Source organism: Malaclemys terrapin, chromosome 11 (assembly GCF_027887155.1).
Source record: "Malaclemys terrapin pileata isolate rMalTer1 chromosome 11, rMalTer1.hap1, whole genome shotgun sequence".
NCBI lineage: Eukaryota > Metazoa > Chordata > Testudines > Emydidae > Malaclemys > Malaclemys terrapin.
The window spans coordinates 9,863,236-9,889,185 of NC_071515.1; the positions used below are offsets into that span (position 1 = coordinate 9,863,236).

The 25,950-nt window shown below is 46.1% G+C and overlaps 1 protein-coding gene across 1 annotated transcript in view; it reads left to right on the forward strand.

Moving 5' to 3' along the window:
- Positions 1 to 25,950, forward strand: part of LOC128845779 (aryl hydrocarbon receptor-like) — a 121,634-nt gene that overhangs the window by 57,119 nt on the left and 38,565 nt on the right. The window contains exon 3 of the mRNA XM_054044792.1: positions 5,195 to 5,310. Within this exon, the coding sequence (XP_053900767.1) occupies positions 5,195 to 5,310 (116 nt within the window). The remainder of the gene's footprint in view (positions 1 to 5,194; positions 5,311 to 25,950) is intronic.

Below are 25,950 nucleotides of genomic sequence, written 5' to 3' on the forward strand. Positions count from 1 at the left end.
ATTAGGCCTCAATTGGAGTATTGTGTCCAGTTCTGGGCACCACATTTCAAGAAAGATGTAGAAAAATTGGAGAAGGTCCAGAGAAGAGCAACAAAAATTATAAAAGGCCTAGAAAATTTGGGCTATGAGGGAAGACTGAAAGAATTGGGCTTGTTTAGTTTAGAAAAGAGAAAACTGAGGGGGGACATGATAGCAGTTTTCAAGTATCTAAAAGGGTGTTACAAGGAGGAGGGAGAAAAATTGTTCTCCTTGGCCTCTGATGATAGGACAAGAAGCAATGGACTTAAATTGCAGCAAGGGAGGTTTAGGTTGGACATTAGGAAAAAATTCCTAGTGGTCAGGGTGGTGAAACACTGGAATAAATTGCCTAGGGAGATTGTGCAATCCCCATCACTGGAGATATTTAAGAGCAGGTTGGATAGACATCTATCAGGGATGATCTAGATGGTGCTTGGTCCTGCCATGAGGGCAGGGGACTGGACTTGATGATCTCTCAAGGTCCCTTCCAGTTCTAGTTTTTCTATGATTAGCCCTTTTGGCCACAATGTCTCACTGGGCACTCTTGTTCACCTGATTATCTACCACAACCCCAAAATCTTTGTTGGAGTCACAGTTTCCCAGGATAGAGTTCCCCCATTGTGTACATATGGCCCACATGCTTTGTTCCTAGCCTTTGATCTCTCTAGCCTTTTCCCCCTTCAGTAGGAATGGTGTTGTGACAGGTTCGGTCACAGAGACCCCCTTGGGACTGTCACCTGATGAGCTGAAATTACCTCTGAGCCCGTTTTCCCTGGCAGCTTGGGACTCCAGAACCCTGCCTTGTTGAGCCAGACACACTAGCCTGCAGCAACACAGACTCAGGGCCTGCTCCACACCCCAAAGCTGCAGACTTTAACCAAAACCAGCTCAGCAGGTTACTTTTCTCCAGCACCCAGACACCCAGTTCCCAATGGGATCCAAACCCCAAATAAATCTGTTTTACTCTGTATAAAGCTTATACAGGGTAAATTCATAAATTGTCCACCCTCTATAACACTGATAGAGAGATATGCACAGCTGTTTGTTCCTCCAGGTAGTAAACACTCTGGGTTTATTTATAAATGAAAGTGATTTTATTAAGTACAAAAAATAGGATTTAAGTGGTTTCAACTAATAACAAACAGAACAAAGTAAGTCACCAAGCAAAATAAAGCAAAACACGCAAGTCTAAGCCTAATACACTAAGAAACTGATTACAGGTAATATCTCACTCTCAGAGATGTTCCAATAAACTTCTTTCACAGACTATTATTTATTTGTTTTTATCTTAAAACAAATAAAAGGAAGTTCTTCTTCACGCAGCGCACAGTCAACTTGTGGAACTCCTTACCTGAGAAGGTTTTGAAGGCTAGGACTATAACAGAGTTTAAAAGAGAACTGGATAAATTCATGGTGGTTAAGTCCATTAATGGCTATTAGCCAGGACGGGTAAGGAATGGTGTCCCTAGCCTCTGTTTGTCAGAGGATGGAGATGGATGGCAGGAGAGAGATCACTTGATAATTGCCTGTTAGGTTCACTCCCTCTGGGGCACCTGGCATTGGCCACTGTCGGTAGACAGGATACTGGGCTAGATGGACCTTTGGTCTGACCCGGTACGGCCTTTCTTATGTTCTTATGTTAGACTCCTTCCTATTCTAGGCCCAGTCCTTATCCCTGGTACAGTCCTTGTTAGTTCCAGCAGACATCTCAGGTGGTAAGCAGGGGTTTTCTCATGACTGGCAGCCCCCTTTGTCCAGCTCCACCCCCTTTTATAGCTTTGTCACAAGGTGGGAATCTTTTGTCTCTCTGGGTCCCCACCCCTCCTTCTAAATGGAAAAGTATCAGGATTAAGATGGATTCCAGTATCATGTGACATGGTCACATGTCCTGTGAGATCTGCATCTTCCATTCTTCCTGGGTTAGCCCACATGTACACAGGAAGGCTTGCAGGTAAATAAACCATTTACAACCAATTGTCCTAGTCAATGGGAGCCATCAAGATTCTAAACCACCATTAATGGCCCACACTTTGCATAATTACAATAGGACATCAGAGTTATACTTCATATTTCTAGCTTCAGATACAAGAATGATACATGCATACAAATAGGAGGAATATATTCAGTAGGTTATAATCTTTGTTATGATACCTTACAGGAGACCTTTTGCATAAAGCATAATCCAGTTACATCATATTTACACTCATAAGCATATTTCCATAAAACATATGGAGTGCAACGTCACAGGGAGAGTTAAAGTGCTAATCTTCACTATATGTCAAGCTCTAAGCACCGGCTGAAATTATGACTAAAAGTATGTTCTCCTGACCAGTCTGGAGAGTGGCCTCAGTTTCTCAGAGACAAAGGGCAAGCTGATGCCTCAGCAAGTGTAAAGAAAGTTGATGGACCATTACCTGCAAAATGGCCATTCATTGGCAGGAAAGGGGGCAGAGGCAAAATCTATGGCTAGGTCTACAGACCTATATTGAGCAACAGAGGGTCCTGTGGCACCTTTGAGACTAACAGAAGTATTGGGAGCATAAGCTTTCATGGGTAAGAACCTCACTTCTTCAGATGCAAGTCATGTTGCTTTTTACAGATTCAGACTAACACGGCTACCCCTCTGATACTTGAGACCTATATTGGTATATCTACATCGCTCGGGGTGTGAAAAATCCACATCCCTGAGTGACGTAGTTACACCCACCTAACCCCCGATGTAGACAGTGCTATGTCAATGGGAGCGCTTCTCCCACCAACATAGTACGGCCTCTAGAGGAGGTGGATTAACTGCACTGTTGGAAGAAGCTCTCCCATTGGTGTAGTGGTTTAGTGAAGCCACTACTACAGCTACACCACTGTACATGAAGACAACCCTTCAATCTTAGGAAAGAAACCACATGGAGTTTCCTTCCACACAGGCTGCCTGTTGCCTTGCTCCCAGCTGGATATGCTTCTGAAAGGGGGGCCAGAACTATCAAAAAGAAGGGACAGAGACTTCTCTCTTCCTGCCCGGCGCATTCACTACAAAGACAAAGGAAGCAGCCGTTAGAGTCTGGGGGTGGGGTCCTGAGCTAAAGAGACTGCTCAGTGAGACTCCTGAAAGCATGTGGTGCGAACTCCTAGCAAACTATTAGATTCAGAGCAGTCAGCTAAAAACGCTTCCTGTTGCCTTTATTTTCCTATAACCACTTCTGACTTTTAGGCCTCATTACTTGCACACTTAAACTCTCTCTCTGTAGTTAATAGGCTTGTTTTTATTGTTTTATCTAATCCAGTGTGTTCAAGTTGAAGTGTCTGGGTGGCTCCACTGAGGTAACAAGTCGTGTGCATATTATTCCTCCAAAGGAATAATGGACTCAGTATATTTGTACTATCCAAGAGAGGGCTGGGCAGTACAGGACGTATGTTTCTGAAGAAAATCGGGGCGTGGGTTGGGGTCATCCTGCGGTAATCTTTAAAGCTGGTAAGAGCTGAGGTGCGTCTGGCTGGCTGCAGAGAACACACAGATGCAGCCGGGAGTGACTTACATGCTGGAGGCTCTTTGTGAGCAGTCCAGGCTGGAGGCTACAGCAGCAAAGCAGTATAAAGGGCAGCCCAGGTTACAGGGCTGGGGTGACACAGCTACTCATTGGTTTGGACTGCACGCTGGTATGTCTGTTGTATCAAGCACCTGGAATCTTTTACTTAGACCAAGAAGACTGGATGCTGATTAGGAATGGCTGAAACCAATTTATAGACTTCAATCTAGTTTGTGGAGCAGTTACCCATCACGTGCCGCCTTTGGCACGCGTGCCATAGGGTAGGCAACCTATGTGTGCCAAAGGCGACACGTGAGCTGATTTTCAGTGGCACTCACACTGCTTGAGTCCTGGCCACCGGTCCGGGGGGCTTTGCATTTTAATTTAATTTTAAATGAAGCTTCTTAAACATTTTAAAAACCGTATTTACTTTACATACAACATTCGTTTAGTTATATATTATAGATTTATAGAAAGAGACCTTCTAAAAACGTTAAAATGTATTACTGGCATGTGAAACCTTAAATGAGAGTGAATAAATGAAGACTCGTCACACCACTTCTGAAAGGTTGTCAACCCCTGAGCTAAGATAAAATCCTGTCACTTTATTTGCAGTATCTTCTGATGGTTGCAGAGCCATATTATTGTAAATCATTAGGAGACCCTCCAAAGCAAGTACCATTATAGACTTGTCTTTTCTGTGACTGTACCCTTCTATCTTTTGTGGGTGTGCATATATGCATGCCCATCCATCCTTTTGGTTCATTAGTTTCTTAACTACATTTTCCCTTCTCTGAGTCACATCCTCACTATTGTAGCCAAATTAGTTTGGACAATACAGGCAACCCTGAAATACGAAATTACTAGATGGATTTGTGAACATTACACCCTCCACATACTCAAAAGGGCCAACTCTCCAGAAGGTGTAAATCAGCATAGCTCTGACCTCAGTAGAGTTACATAGATTTACACAGGTGAGGACATGGCCCATTAAAGTATTGCAGAGCACAAAAATAATAGGCTGTTTGCTAAGGAGTCAGACTGCTAGTGCCATGACCACATAGGCACATGGAACTGCCATTATGTGTCCAGAAGTTGCTCTCATGCTGCTTTGTACATGAGCCTCTCTTATTGAGAGAAGCATTGCTGGACTCTGGGGTCATCCTCGGCTTTTTTTTTTTCTTCTCCCACCCCCTTCCCCAAGAGAAGCAATGGATCCCTCTAAACAGAGACCAGAGTTGGGCTGGGGGAAACCTCAGCTAAGCCCTTTTTAGCCAAAGGACAAATTTCTACAATTGCAAACCAACAGAAAGCAAACATGCCTTTAAAAATAGTGACTGTATGAAGTCCGTGATAAATGTCACATGTATGATATGTACTGTTTGGACACTTCTCTCTAGTGGCCTATGGCAAGGCTTTAGCTGCTGTTTGCACAGGGCATGTTAAGTGCCTCTTGCTTTCATGGTAGGCCTCTACCATAAACACTCTGAACAGCAAAGCAAGCAGCTGGCAAGCAGCGCAGGCTTCCTTCGAAGAAGCAGCACCTAAGCCAAACTGAGAACAAATTGTTTGAGGTAAAAGAATCTGACATTCCCAGCAGTGATTTTGTAAACATTATTTCAGCACTAACATCTCTTTACTTTGCTTCATTGCAGTTGCCCTGAAGAGTCACTGCTCCAAAGCGGGAGCAGAAAGGAATGGCGACCATGACAATGGGAGGACCTTGGGATTGGCTGACAGAATCATGCCAGAGGGTGAACTGCTATTACAGGTTGGTGCTTCAGGCATTCTCTCTACAATCAAGTCTGTTTGCAAGGCTTATTTGGGCACTTTCTCTCTCCTCTTCCACCTTGATTCCTGTGCATTTACCCTCACGGGGGCCTCTGTGTTAGAAATGGACAAATAGTTGGTTCAAAATGTGACTGACAAAAAAAAAAAAAAAAAAAAAAAAGACCATACAGCTCCCGTTTGCCTTATTATTCCAGCCTGCAGAGATCAGTCCAACCTCTTATTTAACACCTCACAGTAGAGCATGGTGTAAAGATACAGAGCTTGATTCTCCGCTGCTTTGCACCTTTTGTAGTCACTAGCACTGGTGTAAAATGGAAGCATTGGTGGAGTATTACATCCTGTCTGAACACGTATACAAGGCAGTAAAGAGTCATTTACAATTTGCCATTTAGGACTCAATCCTTCCCACTCACTTCCATGGGAGTTAAAATATATATATATATATGTATCTCTCAGAGAGCTGGAAGGGACCCTGAAAGGTCATGGAGTCCAGCCCCCTGCCTTCACTAGCAGGACCAAATGCTGATTTTGCCCCAGATCCCTAAGTGGTCCCTTCAAGGATTGAACTCACAACCCTGGGTTTAAGCAGGCCAATGCTCAAACCACTGAGCAATTCCTCCCTCCCCACCCAGTTGACTTGGATCATTTCAAGCTGCCATAAATATCTGTTTGACCCACACACCTTCTGGGTGTGGTGTTCTGTCCCATGTAGTGGCACCAAGACCACTTAGAGAGAGAAAACACAATTAATGAGTCTGATCTACACCCTTAGCTAACAGCCAGTTGGCTTTTAGCTCATGTGATAGAGGCTCATGCACTAAGTTCTAGAGTCCTTGGTTCAATCCCGCCCGCCTGCTGACAACCAGGAGATACAGGCGCACAGTTTTTTTTTTTTTAAGACAAAACCCAGTGTTCTTCTTTGAATGACGGTCCCTATTGTATTCCACTGTGGGTTATGCATGCTCCTGAAGTTGGAGAATTTGGAAGTAGTGTTTGTTGGTCTGTGCATGTGTCCTGACTTGCCACATCTCCAGTTCTCCTTGCCGCCACATGGTCCGGATTCAAAGCTTCTGGGTCCTCCTCTTTGATACAGTTCTAATTACGATTGTAAATAGTTTTATTAGTTAACATAGCTTTACTTCTTTTCTAGTTTTTAACAGTTTAATAGATTTCTGGGACTTTCCCCATTACTCCCCACCCCGTATCCCTGTTCAAGTACCAGACTATGCCCAGGACTTCAGGCTTCAAACTCTGTACCTCTTGCCTGTGATCCTTCTCAGTGATCTGTGACCATCAATGCTGCCTCTATTGCTTGGGTGGGAGAAGCTCACATTGCAGCTAGGTGCAGTATTTGCCAGTCCTTCCCCAGCGATACCTGAGAAGGCTCAGCACTTTGTCTTTGCAAGTATCTCATGGAGATGGCCATAAGACTGCATTGAACCCAGGCTGGGAACTACCCCAGACATCGGCCTGATTCAGCAAGGAGTGCGCCTCCCACTACTACGTCTGACTCTTGTGCTGGCGGAACCACCCCCAGAGACCCCATAGTGGGGCCTAGTCAGGAGATTAGGAAGCACACCCATAAGCATGAGACTGTCTTCTTCCTCCAATTCCAAGAAACTGGACATTCCCTGCACCAGATAGGCCCAAGGGGACACAGCATGTTCTAAGTCCCACAGGCTTGAGAAGAAGACCCATAAACAATGGGATCCAACGGTTCTGGGAGCGAAGCAGTATTGCCATCTCCGGCACCCCGCAAGACACGAGAACTTCCCACACCAGGAAAGACATCAACACCGGTACTGGCAAACAGAAAAGAGAAAATGCCCCTTACACTAGGCAGATGCAGATCCATGACTGCATCTCAGGAAGCCTGTCTGGATCCAGTCTCCTCCTTCAGGTCCATCCACTTCCAGAGAACTCACATCCCCGCCACGGACTATGCCTGCAGTACAGATTCTCATGCTTTCCTTGAATGTTATATGCCAGTCCATTGGCTCCGACGGTACCACCATTCGAACCAGAGTCCACCTCTTCCCATGAATTGGAACCGGGGGAAGAATCGCCCATACTATACTGCTACTATGCACCATCACAGAGACCAGCACGCTCCAGGCAAAACCATAGAGCTTTAATGATCAAATCCAACACCTGGAATTGCACTAAGAAATGAACTGGAAGCTAATGCAGTTTACTTCTCGTGTCTTGCTTACAACACTCTTGCTGAGACATCATAGAATGATGTTCACTTTTTTGAAACAGTGTTACACTGTTGACTCATATCTAGCTTGTGATCCACTATGACCAACATCCCTTTCCGCAGTACTCCTTCCGAGGCAGTCATTTCCCATTATGTATGTGTGCAACTGATTCAGTGAAGTACTTTGCATTTGTCCTTATTGAATTTCATCCTATTTACTTCAGACCATTTCTCCAGTTTGTCCAGATCATTTTGAATTTTAATCCTATCCTCCAAAGCACTTGCAACCCCTCCTAGTTTGGTATCGTCTGCAAACTTTATAAGTGTTCTCTCTATGCCATTATCTAAATCATTGATGAAGATATTGAACAGAACCGGACCGAGAACCGATCCCTGCGGGACCCCACTCATTATGCCCTTCCAGCATAGAATCATAGACTTTAAGGTCAGAAGGGACCATTATGATCATCTAGTCTGACCTTCTGCACAACGCAGGCCACTGAATCTCACCCACTCAATCTTGTATCAGACCTGTGTCTGAGCCATTGAAGTCCTCAAATCATGGTTTAAAGACTTCAAGATACAGAGAATCTTCCAGCAAGTGACTGTGAACCACTGATAACTAATCTCTGGGAATGATTTTCCAACCAGTTATGCACCCACCTTATAGTCCCTCCATCTAGGTTGTATTTCCCTAGTTTGTTTATGAGAGGGTCATGTGAGACAGTATCAAAAGCCTTACTAAAGTCAAGATATACCACATCTACTGCTTACCCCCATTCACAAGGCTTGTTACACTGTCAAAGAAAGCTATCAGGTCAGTTTGACATGATTTGTTCTTGACAAATCCATGCTGTTACTTATCCCCTTAGTATCTTCTAGGTGTTTGCAAATTGATTGCTTAATTATTTGCTCCATTATCTTCCCGGATACAGAAGTTAAGCTAACTGGTCTGTAATTCCCCAGGTTATCCTTATTTCCCTTTTTTATAGATGGGCACTACATTTTCCCTTTTCCAGTCTCCTTCTTCTTCTCAAGACTTCATCTTTGCTGTCTAAAGACATGGCTTCAGTCCATGTATTCACCGAACTGTCACTATGAACTTCATGCTGATAGTCCCAAGCACAGTACTGTCATCCCTCCTATAGTGGACAGACCTACATCACGTGTGCATGGGAGTCCCCTTTCTTCCCTCTTCCCCCAGACAAAACTAGCATCACTGCTGCATCCCTGTTAGGCTGGGGAGCATATACAGACAACCCGTGTGACACAAGGGATGTGGCCACCTCAAGAAACCAGGCTTCACGTCAATATCCTAGAACTTTGAGCAATAAGATTTGTGTGTGAATCCTTTCTTCCACTCATCCACTTGCATCATGATGAACACCACCAAAACGATCTTTAATATGAAAAAACAAGGAGGAGTGAGATCCGTCACTCTATGTGCAGAAATGATCAATCTCTCGAACTGGTGCGTCAGCGATCAGCGCACCCTATCTGTAACCTCTCTTCCAGGAATGCAGAATGTGGTTACTCAGCAGATACTTTGCAATTGATCATAAATGGGAACTTCAGGATGCAGTGCTACATGATATCTTCACATGATGAGGGATCCCAACTAGGGACCGATTTTGCTTCTCAAACAAACAGCAAGTGCGCCACATACTTCTCCAGGAAAGCCCCTGGTTACCACTCCCAGGGCGATGCCCTCCTCTCCTGGTCAGACCAGCTCAACTACACCTTCTCCCCCTCTACTGCTCCTATCCTGAGTGCTCCACAAAATCTATTGAAACAAGGTGACGGTCATTTTGATTTGCCTCCTTGTGGCCCAGACAATTCATTTCTGGTTCCCCAATCTCCTGCGCATGTCATCCCACCTACCGAGAACCACAACCCAAACTTTCCTGACCTTTTGACCAAGTACAATGGTGAGATCAAGCACCACAATCCACATCCAGTCGACTTCAGGGCATGGTATTTGGGTGGGTATCACCTACAGAATGGGCATGTTCCCCTGCAGTACAAGGCATTCTCCCTAACAGTAGAAAAATTCTCCTAGATAAAGTTACTGTGCTAAGTGGAGGCGTTTTTCATCTTGGGCACGACATAAAGAGGGTTTACCAGAAGCAACAGAGTCCCCTAGTCGTAGTCACATTCTATCCTTACAGACATTGGGGCTCACCCTCAGCACTTTGACATAGCACCTAGCAGTGATCACCACGTTCCATCCTCCTGTGCAAGGTTACTCTGTTTTTACACACCTGTTAATTACTAGATTTTTTTTTTGAAAGGCCTTCTCAACCTTCCCACCTCTCCAAATAATTACACCTCAATGGGACCTGAGTCTGGTACTCTTGGTATTAATGAAGATCCCCTTTGAGCCAATGGTCACCTTTCTCATGGCTATTACTTCAGCAAGAAGGGTCAGGGAACTTAGAGCTATGAGGGCAGAGCCACCATTTGCAGCTTTCCACAAGGATAACGTTTCCTTACAACTACACCCAAAATTCATACCTAAGGTGATCTCCCAGTTTGACATTAATTCATTCACTTACCTGTTTTCTCCCTGAATCCGCATGCATCTGTAGAAGAACATTGCCTTCATTCCCTCAACATCCGAGCTCTGGTTTTTGTTCTCTGCAGGTAGAAGACCAATCAAAGTCCCCTAGACTGTTTATTGCAGTAGCAGAGAGACTCTGAGGACAGGCCACCTCCACCCAGAGAATCTCCAAATGGATTTCTAGCTGCATTAAACTCTGCTACCAGCTGTTGAACCTATTCCCCCACCCTCCATGGGGGTACAGGCTTATTCCACTAGAATTCAAGCTACGATCAGAGCCTCCCTTCAGGACGTGCCTCTCATAGGCATACGTGGAGCAGCCATGTGGAGTTCTGCCCACACCTTCGCCACACACTATGCCTGAGCGTAGGACTCGGTGGCACACGCATCCTTTGGCATGGCGGTTCTTCACATGACCCTCTCGCCCTCCATCCTTGCATCCTCCTGCAACTTAGGTACTGCTTGTCAGTCACCCCCAGTGGAATACAATAGAGACCATCACTTGAAGAGGTTACTTACCTGTAACTGGAGGGTCTTCGAGAAGTGTGGTCCCTATCTGTATTCCACTTCCCACCCTCCTACCCCTCTGGTAGATCTGTCAAATTCGAGATGCGGTTGGTCCATCCCATGCTTTATTGCCTCAGATGGAAGCAAGAGGTGAGTTGGGCACATGGATGGACCAAAGGACAGTACTTTCAAATTCTCCAACTCCAGTCACAAGGCGCGCATGCATAATGCATAGTGGAATCCAGATAGGGGCCACACATCTTGAAGAACCTCCAGTTACAGGTAAGTAACCTCCTCTCTCCGAGTAACAGGAGAATACAATTAAATATGGTGTCATAAAACAAAAAAAGAAGCTCTGCTGAATGGATGTGGATGAAGAAAACTAAGACCGTTTTTAGAAACTTGGTCAAAGTGAGTTATTGCTGAGTAATCAGTGTGTTGTTTTTTGGAATGAGCGAGGAATACTTATTCCCCTTGTTTCTTTGGATTTGTAAATGGGCCAGCTCTACTGCTAAAAGTATGGTCTGACTTCTTCAAAATCTGAAACTTTGAAGTGTATATACAGGTGTTGGCAATCTCTGACAAATGGAAAGGGAAAGAAAATGTAGTGAAATTTTTTTTTTTACCTGGTCTACAGTTACATATAGAATATATAAATGTCAGTTTGCAAACTGACACAGCGCAAGTAAGACTCCAACTCTCCCTGCCAAAGACACATAACATGAATCCGCACCTGATAGTCCCTCAGAAAACACCTTTGTGATCAAATACTCTTTGCAGTTGTCCTCCTACAGCCTAGCCCACTTTAGGCTTGGAGTATGGAGATGAGGTCCAAGTTGGGGCTACTTGCTGAAATGTATCGCGGTCATGTACAGATAAGAAAAAACAGGCGTAAAAAAGCAACTGGGATGGCACATTCCAATAAACAAAGCATTCTATTAATTGCTGCATGCTGACTGGCCACCTACAATAGCTGTTTCATCCAATCACAGAGGTTTCTGCATTTTAACCATTGGAGAAATCATTCTGGTATGTCTACTGCGTGGAGCCAAAGCATGATCCTAAGCAAAACGCTTTGCATGAAATAAGCCCATGGGGTGCAGGGGGAGGAGAGGGAGATGCTAACCTCGAAATAGGATGCAGTATCATTGCTACAACCTATGGGTGGGGGTAGTAGCCATGGCCCTCTGTCATCTTCTCTCCATGCAAAGTTTTTTGAGTCAGCAGATCTGAGCTGTGTGTTTGTAACCCACTATTTTCAGCCTAACCTTCTCCCCTATCCCCACCCCCAGCACATGGGTGTCCTCCTTGTACTGACAAGACCCCTTGCAGCAGAAAAACAGCACCACCAATGCAGGTTAAGCCTCAGATTCCTAGGTAGGGATTGGAATTTGCCAGTTGTTTTTAAAGCACTTTAGGATCCTTTTGTTGAAAGGCCCTATGTACATATGTTTGTGGAATGTGAATCTTTCCTTGTCAGGGAGATCACATACTGAAATGCTGTATTTAAGCCAGAATTCCTCACTGAGTCCTCAATCTAAAGTTGAGGGTTTTTTTAAGGTAAATGTTAATGATCCTCGCTCTAAAATCTCCTAGCTAGTGTAGCCAAATAATGCTCCCCCCCGCCTCTAGAATCTCCAAAATGGCATTTCTTCAGACTTGCAAGAAAAACTCACCTGGGGGCTTTGGAGACAATCTCAGCGCAAGAAGTAATTTGCAAAGGTCTGAACACCTGCACATTGGGCTTGTCAACAAGCAGCCTTCGCAGCCATAAGAGTAACGTTGCCTCTTCTGTATCTGTCTGCTGGCTGCTATGCACAGGGAGCCACCCACTGTGCTTTAGGACATTCTGCTCCCTGGGGGGCAGTTTTCCCTGAAGGAGAACTCCTTTTTACCTGCCTTCTCTCCTCAAAGCTGTTTCTTTCTCTGCTGTTCCTCTGCCGCAATTTGCTTGCCAAGCTAAGTGAGCTGCTGTGATGATGACTGAAAGGCTGCACCAAGAGTAGTGTATAGTCAGGCAGAACTCTACAGGCTGGAAAGCCCCTTCGGCACTGGGGGAGTCTAGCCCTGCTCCCTCCTGACTCCTGTGGAGGAGGAGGAGAAGCTAACAGCTGTTAGAAACAGGGGTGGGCATGGCAGAATGAGGAACAAAACTCACCCCATCTACAAAAATGCCATTTTTCAGCCAACCTCCCGCGTTTCATTTGGCAGTTCTGCTCATGGCCTCCATCTTATCAGAGGCAAGACACGGGGAAGGCGCCAATCCTACGGTCTTCAGGAGTGCTTCAAAGCTCACAGAGAGCACCCAGCCATCCTCTGCTCTGCCCCCAGTGCTGCTGCGAGTAACAAAGCTTGCCCCCCGGGAATGCCGCCCCCCCTTCTTCTTCAGCAATGCCCCCTCTACATAGACTTGGACTGGAGCAGCTGGAGGAGTATGTTCCTGACTGATCCTTCCCTCAGGGAGCTGGACACACACTGGCAGTGAACTCCCAGCTATGCACAGTGAAGGGAGGGGGATGGGCTTGGGACAAGGCCACTTTGACAGTGGAAGAGCGTTCCCTACTGCCCTTCTCACACTGAGACTCCACAAACACGGAGCTCAGGAGACAGATGAGAGCTAGGATGGAGACTCTGCTCCCCGGCACCTGCCTGCATTTTTCTTCAATGCTCTGCCATGGTCCTGGTACCTCCCGTGGTGGCCAGGCCACCTGCCTGGTGCCTAACCAGTGGAGTGAACTGCATGCATGGGGAAGGATCTCCCCTCCTTCTTGGATGATGGAGGAGAAGGTTGAAAGGAAAAGCCCTATTGCAGAAGGTACTAGGCACGTACCTGAAGCTGCTGTCATTTTGCCCTATGGCTTCAGTGAAGAGCTCTCTGTGCAGCCATGAAGACGACAGAGGCTGGAGAGAAAGCTCTGCACCCTAGCGATTGCTATCTGCAGCAGGGCCAAGAGGAGCAGCAGCCCATGTCCAGACCAGGGGACTCCTGGCAGAAAAGGCTTTCCTTGTTGAACAGGGAGGGGAACCCATGGACGCCCTCATACAAAGCTGGCTATGCTTTATCGTGCATGATCTCCTTGAGTCTATCCCTTTAGATTAACAAGAGAAGGTTAAAGGGTGACTTGATCACAGGCTAAAGTACCTACATGAGGAACACATATTTAATAATGGGCTTTTTGATCTAACATGATCCAGTTGGAAATTGAAGCTAGATCAATTCAGATGGGAAATAAGGCATGATTTTTTAACAGTCAGGGTTATTAACCCTGGGAACAACTTCAGGGCTTGTGGTAGATTCTCAATCACTGGTCATTTTTTTTTAAATCAAGATTGGAAGTTTTTTCTAAAAGATAATTCCGGTTTGGACTAGAACGTACTGTGGGGAAGTTCTCTGCTCTGTCGTACAGGAGGTCAGACTAGCTGATCACAGTGATCCCTTCTGGCCTTACCTATGAAGCACTGTACGTGCACCGGTGCTTAGCCCACCACTGCTAATTTTGGGGCCTTTTCATTGTAGTCCCACTGCTATAAGCATTCACTGACTTTTCAATGTTACGGGACAAATTCTTTGCTTAAACCCGCTGTCAAACAACTGAAAGCAGAATGTGGTCCTTCATGGTCTGTTCTCCCTCCACATAATTCCCACTCGTGCCAGGTTTTTAATATAAAATGTTCTTATTTCACACACACCCTAGAAACTTACAGAAATTAAAGCAAACTGCATTGATGTAATGATCTCAACTATAAAGAAATTGACAAGCTATGTAGAAATTTCCCTCTCCGAATCCACTCCCAGGCAGAAACCTCCGTAACAAGATGGCTTTGTGTTATGTCCTGAAGGTCAGCGAACTCTCTGACTCTGCTGGACCAATGGAGAAACCAAGAGCCCACCAATGAGAATACTCTGCCATGGGCCCCCATGCAGGGCTGTCCTTGGGGGGTGCAGAGCCTGGGACAAATCAGCCTGTATGGGCCCCCAATAGGGCAGGGGGTGCACTGGGTCTCGCCCGAGGGAGCTGGTGGGGGAGATGGGGCTCCAGCTGCTCTGCAGGGCGTGGGCCGAGGAGGCTTACCTGGAGCAAGGTGAACCCACTGGTAGTCGGGGGTGCCTGTCCGGGCCTGGACCCCACACTCCCTGGCCTCCGCATTCGAATAAGGGCGGGTCCAGGGTGGGCATGCGCAGCATCGTCCTGCCGGTGTTGCCCCAGGCTCAGCAGGGGCCCAAGAGCCCAGGGACAAGGCGGGGGCCGCACCATCTGTGTGCAGGTGCCACAGGGGAGCCCACCTGTCTGTGCAGCAGCCAGAAACCCCTGACCCAGACCTGCTGAGCCCCCCCCCCCCCCAGCTATGCCAAATGGTATAAACCACTGGGGGAGACGGTTCCATACACACCACGCTGCCTCCTGCTTGCTGGCTGCCTCTGCCTGCTCTGCTCAAGGCAGACAGCTGCTGTCCTCACCCCATCTGACACCGTGATGTTGAAGTGCGGGGCCCCCCAGAGCGGTCGCCCCAATTCGCCCTACTCAAGGGCCGGCTCTGCCCCACCTCCCCCATGTACATACCTGGGGATGCTCAGTTTGTGCTCTATCTCAACAGCTGGGATGCTCTAAGACAGAGCTGCCTCTAAGGTAGCCAAGAGCCGGGCCAAATAAGGTTTTATAGGACAAAAACAACACCCTGCATTACACCTGGAAATCAGTTTGAAAGCATGGGGCTTGGAAGTGTGTTGGAAAACTTGCAAGAAGTGCTGCCAAGAGATTAAGGCTGTTCTAGACCGTATCAATTGCCAGTTCGGCATGCAGCTCACCTCAGGTTCAGGGGAGAGGTATAAAACTTGGCTGTAGTACATGAGGATTGGGCCTGTTCCACAGAGACTGGTCTGCTGTCCCGGAGGCAGCCAATCCCACCTGATGAGCTGCCAGGAGCTAGAAAAGTGATTTCCCTTCCCTGCCCCCCAGGCAAGAAATGTTCAACTATTACTGGGTGGAGCATTCAGGGGCTTCCCCTGCCCATCCATCCCTGGGAACAGCCCTGCTCGTTGGGGCTTTGTGAAGATTCTGGCAGGGGGAGGAAAGTCAGAGCTGCTGCATAAAACCTTCAGACATTAGTTAACTGGCGATCAATTCAGAGCAGGATTTCTACACGTGGGATTCCAGCCTCTTCACTGCCTCATGTGGTCTGAGGGTGATGCAAGGGGAGGGGTCGCTTAGCAGCCACTCTGTGGACAGTCGAGGCCAGGAGACAGTTGCAACGTCCTCCCAGGCTGGGAGGGGAGGGGTCGGGTCCCAGGGCTGTCGAGCAGTCTCCCTCAGACAGATTAGAAACCCAGCCAGGTCCACGAATCGCAGAGAGCGGGACCAGTACCAAGTCTAATTCCAAAATAGGAGCCAGGGCTTGTCTAAACATAACACGCTGAAATTAAATCAGTTTAGTTAAACCAGTGTCAGTTTTGTTTGTGGACTCTTATATTGGTCTAAAACTGGATCTGTCTGCTTAGTATGTGCCTGTAAATTGTGCACCCATGAGCCAGCTTTCAATCAATTTAGAAGTGTCCGAACACAGTGCTGAACCACTTCAACTAAACTGCTACCAAATGAGGCCTCCGTTGTATTGGTCTCTGTGTATAGGCCGAGCCCTAGAACGGATAGCTGTGTGGTCAGCAAGACATCCCTGCAATGTAGTCTTCCAGGGCTGTCCTTCATTTTTGCCAGTAGCACAAGAAGAGTCCCCAGTGTGCAAGGTGCTGTACGGACCAAGCAAAAAGCCCCTGCAATCTCAAAAGCCAAGACAGACACAGGGTAGGGGAAAGGGGATAGCAGATGAGTGTGGGTTTGTGAATGGCCACTGGCCAAAGGCCCCTGCTGTAGCATCTGTTGGGGCTGTTCTTTGTTTTGCTCTCTGGCTCTGACACATCCAAGGAATTCCTCTTCCTGCCCTCTCAGAAAGACGAGGGGTGCAGTTCGGGTCCTACAGCCCTGGGGTAGGGGTGGTCAGTGCAACACAGCTGAGTCCAAAGGGTGTTGTGGGGAGGGGCCCCATCCCAGTGCTGCAGTACCTGCTGACACTGCTTTTGTGTCTGCCAGCTAGTTTCTCTGGCCATTATGTAGCGTAAAGCAGTCATCATACAGCTCCCCAAGTCTAGAACCCAGGCCTGCAGAGCTTCCAGGCTGCCAGCCAGCAGCAGCTGTAACCAGCTTGAACTCCACTTCTCATGACCCGCCGTGGACACAGACCATGGGAAGTTCTGCCTCAAGGCGTTTGACAGACGGCAGCCCCATGGCTCCTGATTGGCTCCCTGCCCTTATAAACTTAATTCCAGGAAGTGTCCAGGCAACATAGAATCATAGAAGATTAGGGTTGGAAGAGACCTCAGGAGGTCATCTAGTCCAACCCCCTGCTCAAAGCAGGACCAATTCCCAACTAAATCATCCCAGCCAGGGCTTTGTTAAGCTGGGCCTTAAAAACCTCTAAGGATGGAGATTCCACCACCTCCCTAGGTAACCCATTCCAGTGCTTCACCCCCCCCCTAGTGAAATAGTTTTTCCTAATATCCAACCTAGACCTCCCCAACTGCAACCTGAGACCATTGCTCCTTGTTCTGTCATCTGGTACCACTGAGAACAGCCTAGATCCATTCTCTTCGGAACCCCCTTTCAGGCTGCTATCAAATCCCCCCTCACAGTGTGAATCTTCTGTAACTGCCACGACTGTTCCTGCTCCTTGCGCCTGAATTTCTGGCTTTGATCTCAGCTTAACTTAGACTTTGCCTCCTTACTCGGACTCTGACCCTTGACTTCGACCCTGATCTGGAACCCAACTTAGAATCAGAGGTTGAGAGTTATCTATGCTGACTGTTCGTACAGGCTTCTGTGCTGGATACAATATCTGTGACAATTTTAAATGGGGGTGGGGGAATCCTACATTTGATTGAATGCCATCCATATAGCAGTCTGATATTGCCATTTGTGACCCTGAACTTTACACAGGCATCAAGGGGAAATGTAGCGAATGCTTCTAGTCTATTATGTTGTTAAGATAAATCAGTAGCTGTTTTTGGTCTGATCAAATATCCTAGATGCTGAGTTCTCCTTGGATGTCTTTGAGCCATGCATTCCAAGCTCTAGCGAATAGAACAATTCACTTCTATGGTGAAAGGTTGTTGCTGCAGTGAGGTCACAAGAGCCTTATTTATTCTCAAATAGTGCTGTGATTGCATAAAAATGATCTTCAGTACATCACAGTATTTTTAAGAGGGCCTTGCCTCTGAGATCATACAGGCGTTTGCTGCTCCTTGGTAGGCAGACTAGTTTGCAAACCAGTTGCAGATTATCCCCAAACCAGAAGTTTCTTTCTTCAGAAAGGATGTTCCTTCCTTTTGGTCCCCATTCAGCCACAAGTAATCAGCTCTGGTTTAAGAACTGAGGAAGCATCTCTGAATTACATGGCAACACCAGCCTTTTAAACAATATTAACTAAAAACACTTCTTTATTTTCAAAGCTTTCTGGCTTTTGCTTTTGTCATAACTATAAAGGGAAGGGTAACAGCCCTCCTGTGTAGAATACTATAAAATCCCTCCTGGCCAGAGACTCCAAAATCCTTTTACCTGTAAAGGGTTAAGAAGCTCAGGTCACCTGGCTGACACCTGACCCAAAGGCCCAATAAGGGGACAAGATAGTTTCAAATCTTGGTGGGGGGAAGGCTTTTGTTTGTGCTCTCTGTTTTGGGGGAAGTTCGCTCTTGGGACTAAGAGGGACCAGACATCAATCCATGCTCTCCAAATCTTTCTGAACAAGTCTCTCATATTTCAAACTTGTAAGTACAGCCAGGCAAGGCAAGGCAAGGCAAGGCGTGTTAGTTTATCTTTGTTTTCTCAACTTGTAAATGTACTTTTTGCTAGGGTGTTTACCTCTGTTTGCTGTAACTTTGAACCTAAGGCTAGAGGGGGGTCCTCTGAGCTCTTTAAGTTTGATTACCCTGTAAAGTTATTTTCCATCCTAATTTTACAGAGATGATGTTGACCTTTTTCTTTACTTAAAAGCCTTCTTTTTAAGAACCTGATTGATTTTTTTCCTTGTTTTTAGATCCAAGGGGGTTGGATCTTGATCCACCAGGAGTTGGTGGGAGAAAGAAGGGGGAATGGTTAATTTCTCCTTGTTTTAAGATCCAGGGGGTTTGGATCTGTATTCACCAGGGAATTGGTGAAGAGTCTCTCAAGGCTACCCAAGGAAGGGAATTAGCACATTGGGAGTGGTGGCAGCGGACCAGATCAAAGCCGGTAGTTAAGCTTAGAAGTTTTCATGCAGGCCCCCACATCTGTACCCTAAAGTTCAGAGTGGGGAAGGAGCCTTGACAGCTTTATATTAAACTTTTGTGTGCCTTTGCTCAAAAGTGTGAGAACAGAAATGCCTACAGGCAATTGCTTTTTGCAGAACAGGTTTGATTAATCAGAGAATCACAGTGGTCTTGAAGTTAAGGCACTCCTGAGCTCTAGATTCAATGCCTACCTTTATCACAGACTCTGTATGAAGGTGTGTGCAGTTAGGTCACCTTAACTCTGCTCTGTAGTGACCCTGTGAGAGAAAAGAAACATTTTGTATGTCTTTTAAAATTTCACCTAAACTGTGACCACAAACACTAATGTGCCTGATTCATAAACATTGTTTGCAGTGTTGTAGTCATGTTGGTCCCAAGATATTTGAGAGACAAGGTGGGTGAGGTAAAATCTTTTTGGGGACCAACTTCTGTTGGTCTGAGAGATAAGCTTTTGAACTTCCAGAGAGCACATTGATCTGAAGAAGAGCTCTGTGTAAGCACAGAAGCTTGTCTTGCTCACCAACGGAAGTTGGTCCCATACAAGACATTGCCTCGCCTACCTTCTTCCCAATCATAAAAATACAGTTGTTTGATGTTGTCACTACAGGGCTGAGTTAAGGTTGTTTAGGTGAACATTTCCATGCCTAAGCATGTTGTGAATTTCTTATAGTTTAACCTCCACATTTCTTGGATTTACAATACATGTTTTTGGAATAATTATACCACATTTATACTATATTTAATCCCAAACTGCTGATATGTGCTGTCACTGTAGTTTTTGCCTTGGCTTAATAATAAATATTGTGTACATCCTCCTGGTTTCATAGTAACTAGCACCTCAGTCTCTTAAACAAAAGCCGTGTAATTTCAAGCTTTATTTGTAAATTCCTTTAAAAATTCAAACACCCTCCTCCTTCATTAATGCACTTTTGAAAATTTTACCCTTATGTCCCTCTGCTGAAAGTCAATGGGATTTAGGCAGTGGGGTCACATAGGTGCTTTTGAAAACATTATCCTCGAAAGGCTGGATTGCTAATGGTGTTTGGGTACTCAAAGCTGTAGAGAGGTATCTGTTAAGAGTTTCAGAATGCCTAAGTGCCTAACTTAGTTAGGTGCCACTTGAAAATCCACCGAGGTGCCTTTCTGCATCTTGAGGTGCCGAAATCACTTCTGAAATCTGTCCCCAAAACTCCTGTGTATATCCTTTCTGGTTTTTATTCGCTCATCTCCTGACATCAAATTCAAAAGGTTCAGAAAAGGGCAACTAAAATGATTAGGGGTTTGGAATGGGTCCCATATGAGGAGAGATTAAAGAGGCTAGGACTCTTCAGCTTGGAAAAGAGGAGACTAAGGGGGGATATGATAGAGGTATATAAAATCATGAGTGATGTGGAGAAAGTGGATTAGGAAAAGTTATTTACTTATTCCCATAATACAAGAACTAGGGGTCACCAAATGAAATTAATAGGCAGAAGGTTTAAAACAAATACAAGGAAGTTCTTCTTTACGCAGCGCAGTCAACTTGTGGAACTCCTTACCTGAGGAGGTTGTGAAGGCTAGGACTATAACAGCGTTTAAAAGAGAACTAGATAATTTCATGGTGGTTAAGTCCATTAATGGCTATTAGCCAGGATGGGTAAGGAATGGTGTCCCTAGACTCTGTTTGTCAGAGGGTGGAGATGGATGGCAGGAGAGAGATCACTTGATCATTGCCTGTTAGGTTCACTCCCTCTGAGGCACCTGGCATTGGCCACTGTCAGTAGACAGGATACTGGGCTAGATGGACCTTTGGTCTGACCCGGTACGGCCGTTCTTATGTTCTAATTACGGAGCTCTAACCTTTCCAACCTCACGTTCTAAGAACAAACCAGGTGTGACTCACATTTTCACTGAGCCTATGTCTACAGGATATGAGCTAGCGCTGTGAGTTCTAGTATAATGCTGACACGGGCGGGATCAAAGCTGGGGCCTCTGGAGCTGAGTGCATAAGCCTCTACTGCATGAGCTAAAAGCTAACTGACTAGAGCAGACTCATTAGTGGTCCAGGTACCACTAGATGGGACAGAACACCACACCCAGAAGGTGTGTTGGCTACATGCTTTCCCTAGCTGAGGAAGCGCATCCTGAGCTTTGGAGACTTCCTAGTTGAAATCCTGCATGAGCCCCCACTTGTAACACTGACACGGGCAGCATCAAACCTGGGGCTTAGTTCGTGAGCTTCCGCTGCATGAGTTGAAGCCAACTGGTTGTTAGCTAAGGCTGTAAAGCAGACTCATTAATTGCAGAGCCAGGGTAGCACCAGGACTAGCCACACCAAGTTCATACCCACCGACTCTGGGCAGGCATGTACTAGCCCGTGACGCCGCTGCCTGTGCTACCCTGGCTCCGCTGCTATTTTTAGCCTGCTAGCTCAATGAGAGGTAGCGTGTGTATGTCTGTGTGAGCTAGGACTGTCACCCCTAGCTTGTAGACATACCCTCCTGCTCCCCCCCCCAACAGCACTTGAGTAACGTAAAAGAGCTTAAGCTTAGTGTGACTTAAACCCTCTTTGAGACCCCTTTCTACTGACAGAGTAGTGAAAAGAGGTTTTAGCATCAATGAGAATAAGACCCCTAGCCTCTGTGTATTAAAACAGGGGGTGCAATTATTTGTTAAAATGCATCACTGTTCCATTGTATTACTGTGAAATGTAGAACACGAGTGGGGCTAATATCTTGCTCACCAGAAATGAAACCAATCTGCAATCAGTGTGGTTAACAACAGACAATTGAAACATTGGAAAAAATGATCATTGTTGCCATCTTATAGAAATGTTTCTGCCGGGAGCCTGTTCTAAGGGTTAAAAGTAGTGCATTCGGTGGCATTAATTAACCTCTGCAGTAGATTCCCACACAGTGAGATCTGCTCTGAAAATAGAGAGACCATTTGTGTCTAGAATAAAGCGGGGCGGGGGGCGGGGGAGAATGAGATCTGGACAATGAAAAGGGAATTGGCAGCAACAATAGCTGAACTTGGCTAAGAATGCACACCAGACTCTAATTACTTCAGACATCTATACATTAGTGAATTGGGAAGGCAGTCCAGGGTTGGCTGTCAAGGCTTCGAATTGCCAGCAGTGGTTAAAGTGACAGAACCAATATTATTGGTTTATTAAAACTTCTGGGGCAAGCCTGAGAACCTTTTAATACAGTAGGATTTCTGCACAGGACTGAATCAGACTTGACACGATGATGCCTCTTAATAATTGCTGTGGATTTCTGCTCGTTCTTTTGCAGTCTCGGAATACCGAATGCATGACATCTCAGGTATCGGAGAATAGCTAACCCTGGTTCTAGCTGCCTCTGTCCCGGGTTATGGGATTTGGTGTTCACACACACTTCTGGATATTAATGTGACTGAGATCATGGGGTTTTGGAGCTGCACGCTTGGTCCAGTCGCAGTTTAGCTTTGCAGGTGCAGATTTGGAAGTGGGTGCCCCCGAGCCTAATGCTGTCTGAGGGACAGGGAAACGCTGGCAAGTGCTGGCTGCTGCACTACTTTCTGACCGAGATTTTTGTGCTCTGCCGCCCTCCCTCACTCCTTTGAGCCAGACTGCAGTCCTTGGCCATCATCACACAAAGCCTTGTGATGATGATGTAAGTGGAGTCTACCGAGCGTGCCCCAGCGGGACCTGTCGTCATTTCTGGAAGTACAGCCTGACTTGACAGGGATTGTGGTCACTAAAGCCACAGCCACATTCAAAAAGGGAAACAAATGAGATGTCCAAAAGGCACGGTGTCTCAGTTACACGAGACAGGGCTTTTCCCGCTAATCCTTCAGAATGCCACAGCCAGGCTAACACTGAGTGTATACCCCTACCTCTTAGACAGGACTCTTCACACAGTGCACAGAAGTGATTGCTTCTCCGATGGAAAAACTGAGATAGAGGGAGAAGCTCTGCCCAGAGTTGCAGAGCTCGGACTAGAAACCACTGTTCCTGATGCCCAGGGCAGGGTTCTTGCCCCAGACCATGCTGTACTTTTCTTTTCTTTCCCCAAATTACTCCTGATGGTTCCATGCTCCCTATCACAGTGAGACAAGGTGAGGAGCTGGTACTAGTGGCAAAGTCTCCGAAGCAGCAGGAAGAAGGAGTGTGTCAGAGTGCAGGGAGTGAGCAGGTGAGCCTGCACTCTGATCACTTAGATCAATTAGTGCCCCCGGGAAAGCTGACTGAGGGTAATGATCTAATCAGGCTGGTGGTCTGGGCGAGGTAATAACTCATGTGGCCCCAGCAGCTGAGGGCTGATAAAAGAGGCACAGGAGGGGAGCGCAGGGAGAGCGAGGGGGAACCAGGCTAGCTGGGGCAAGTCACACAGAGGGCTCAGAGTAAGGAGACCTCTGTTTCCCCTCAGGTACTAGTGCCTGGGCCAAAAGCTCAGTTAACATTGTAAACAGACTGTTGCAGGGGGACTCTGGTGACATTGGTGGAGGGAACTACAAATAAAAGGTCGCTGAGTGCACACCTGGAGGAGCCTGTGTAGTTTCTGCAGGGAGGGAGACTGTGTGGAGCGGGACCCTGTTACGGGGATCCAGGCCAACAAGGCCTGCTCATGTGTTGCTCAGCAGTCTCTGGACGTACCCAAGGCTGACTGGGGTGGTTGGCGTCAGTGTGGTGCGGGCAGAGACAAGAAATAGCTGCCTCTTAACTCAGGGTGCTCCTCTTGGATGCTGGCGGAAATCCCCATGGCTTTGCCACTGGGTGTATTGACTCCTGTTCCTGGCTGTCCCTTTGCTCTGCAGTGGGAATATAAAGCAAGGGCAGCTGGAATAGTCAATGACAGAAACCATGCTTCCAGGTTGGAGGGGAGCCTCAGAGAACAGCATAATGCAGAAAGCACCTCTGCAGCATAGAGCGTCTCTTCCCTGCAGATATCCAGGGCTTGGAAGAGAGCACCCCAACCTTGCAGATTTCTTTGAGACAGCCCTGTGGGTATTAACAGAGAAGGGTGTAATATTGCCCCGTATTAGGGCCTAAATCAGGAGCCAATATAGGTCACATAATTTGCAAGCTCAATAGGTCATCGTGTCCCAGAACTGAGATCACAGACAGTCATGACAGCTACATGTCATGGAACATCACAGGGATATTCAGATGCTGATGTTAGCAAATATCCTCTCAGAACTGACAACTGTTATCTGCTTAAGCAAATGCAGGAGTTCCAGAAGTGGGCTGTAGCCCACGAAAGCTTATGCTCTAAGAAATTTGTTAGTCTCTAAGGTGCCACAAGTACTCCTGTTCTTTTTGCGGATACAGACTAACACGGCTGCTACTCTGAAACCAGTAAAATCCTAAGGCTACCGTGAATTCAGACAAATAGCTATATTCATAGATCTGAAGGAACCATTGTGATCATCTAGTCTAAAACAGAGTATAAAACAGAGCACTTCCCTAAATAATTCCTGATTGAAGTAGAGCATATCTTAACACACACATCTAGTGTGCCATGGAGATACAAGATCAGTGGTGTTGATCTTCCACCTCAACTTCTGCTTGGACTCTGAGAAGATGTTAACTTAGAGCTAGCCGCCCTTTGAACCAGCCAATGACTGTTCAAAATCCCTAGCAATACATAGAGCCCGACTCAGGAAACTGCACTGCAGAAGGGTTTGTGATGAAAGAAGCGTTGCTTCTGGCAGATGCTCATTAAAGACAGTGCCTCATTTCTGAACTGCCTCCCATCTTTTATTTAACACCCAGCTGTGCTGCCCTGAAGGCAACATGGGGACCTCCTCAGACCAACACAAGCAAAGACTACTGAGAAGGTTTGAATTTAGTCTCCCCTGAAGAAAAGGGGTGGGGGACTGGCTAAAAATATACAAGCCAATGCAAATTCCTGCTTGGGAATACAGACATTCCCCTTTTACTGTTGATTTTCCTGTCACTGAAGTCTAGAAGAAGGTGGAAAGCCTTTGAACCATAAAGTCTGAAAGTTGTGTACCATTAAAAATGCATCTAAAATTTTATATTGGTGGCTGCATTAGCTGTGCTGGGAATTCTTAGTGCTCTGTATTCCGCACAGGCGAAAGAACTTAAGTGTTTATTTGATAAAAACAGAACATACCACTCATCTAGTTAGTATCACTATGTTTGGGTTTAGAATGTGCCTGAATGAGTATACATATTTTACTATATGGCATTTGATATTGTAGATAGCTCTATACAAAATAGACAGTTGTATTCATAGGGACATGTGGGTGGGTGGCTATAGCTCTTATGTGTGTGTATTGTTGTTTGCTTATACATGCTCCCCAATGGAATCCTGTAAAATTAGCTCTTCTGGCTTATATATAAAAATCCTGTTCCAAAATGCTTTATGTAGCATGTAGTACCAGATGATGCAAAAGAAAGCACCATAGTAGAAAATTATTAATTTTTCCTATTACCTGTCTTTTAGAGGCTGCTTACATCCTGGATCAGGAGGTTTTATAGCCCTTATAATTTCTTATTTTCTCTCTGTCACCGTGTATATGTTCTTGAATCCTAATAAGTCCTTAACATCAACGAAACCTTGCGGCCATGAGTTCCACAGGTTAAGTATGTATTGTGCATCTTCTTTCAATGACATTTCTGATGTACTGCTTTTCAGTTGATGAAAGTCCCCTTCTTCTTGTATGAAGAGAGAAGGTAAACAGGAGTACACAATTTGCCCTCTTTCTTATTCCATTCATTATTTTATATGCCTGACCACTTGTATTTATCTGCTGTCTAAACTAAACAGTCCCAATCATTTCGGTCTCTCCTCATATAAAGTTTGTGTGACTCTGGGGCCAAAAAGAGCGAATGTGATCCTGGGATGCATAATCAGGGGAATCTCAAGTAGGAGTGGAGAGGTTATTTTATCTCTGCATTTGGCACTAGTTCTGGTGCAAACAATTCAGGAAGGATGATGATAAATTGGAGAGGTTTCAGAGAATGATTCAGGAGAATGATTAAGGTTAGGATTCTGTCACAGGTATCTTTAGTAAAAGTCAGGGACAGGTTGCAGGGAATAAACAAAAA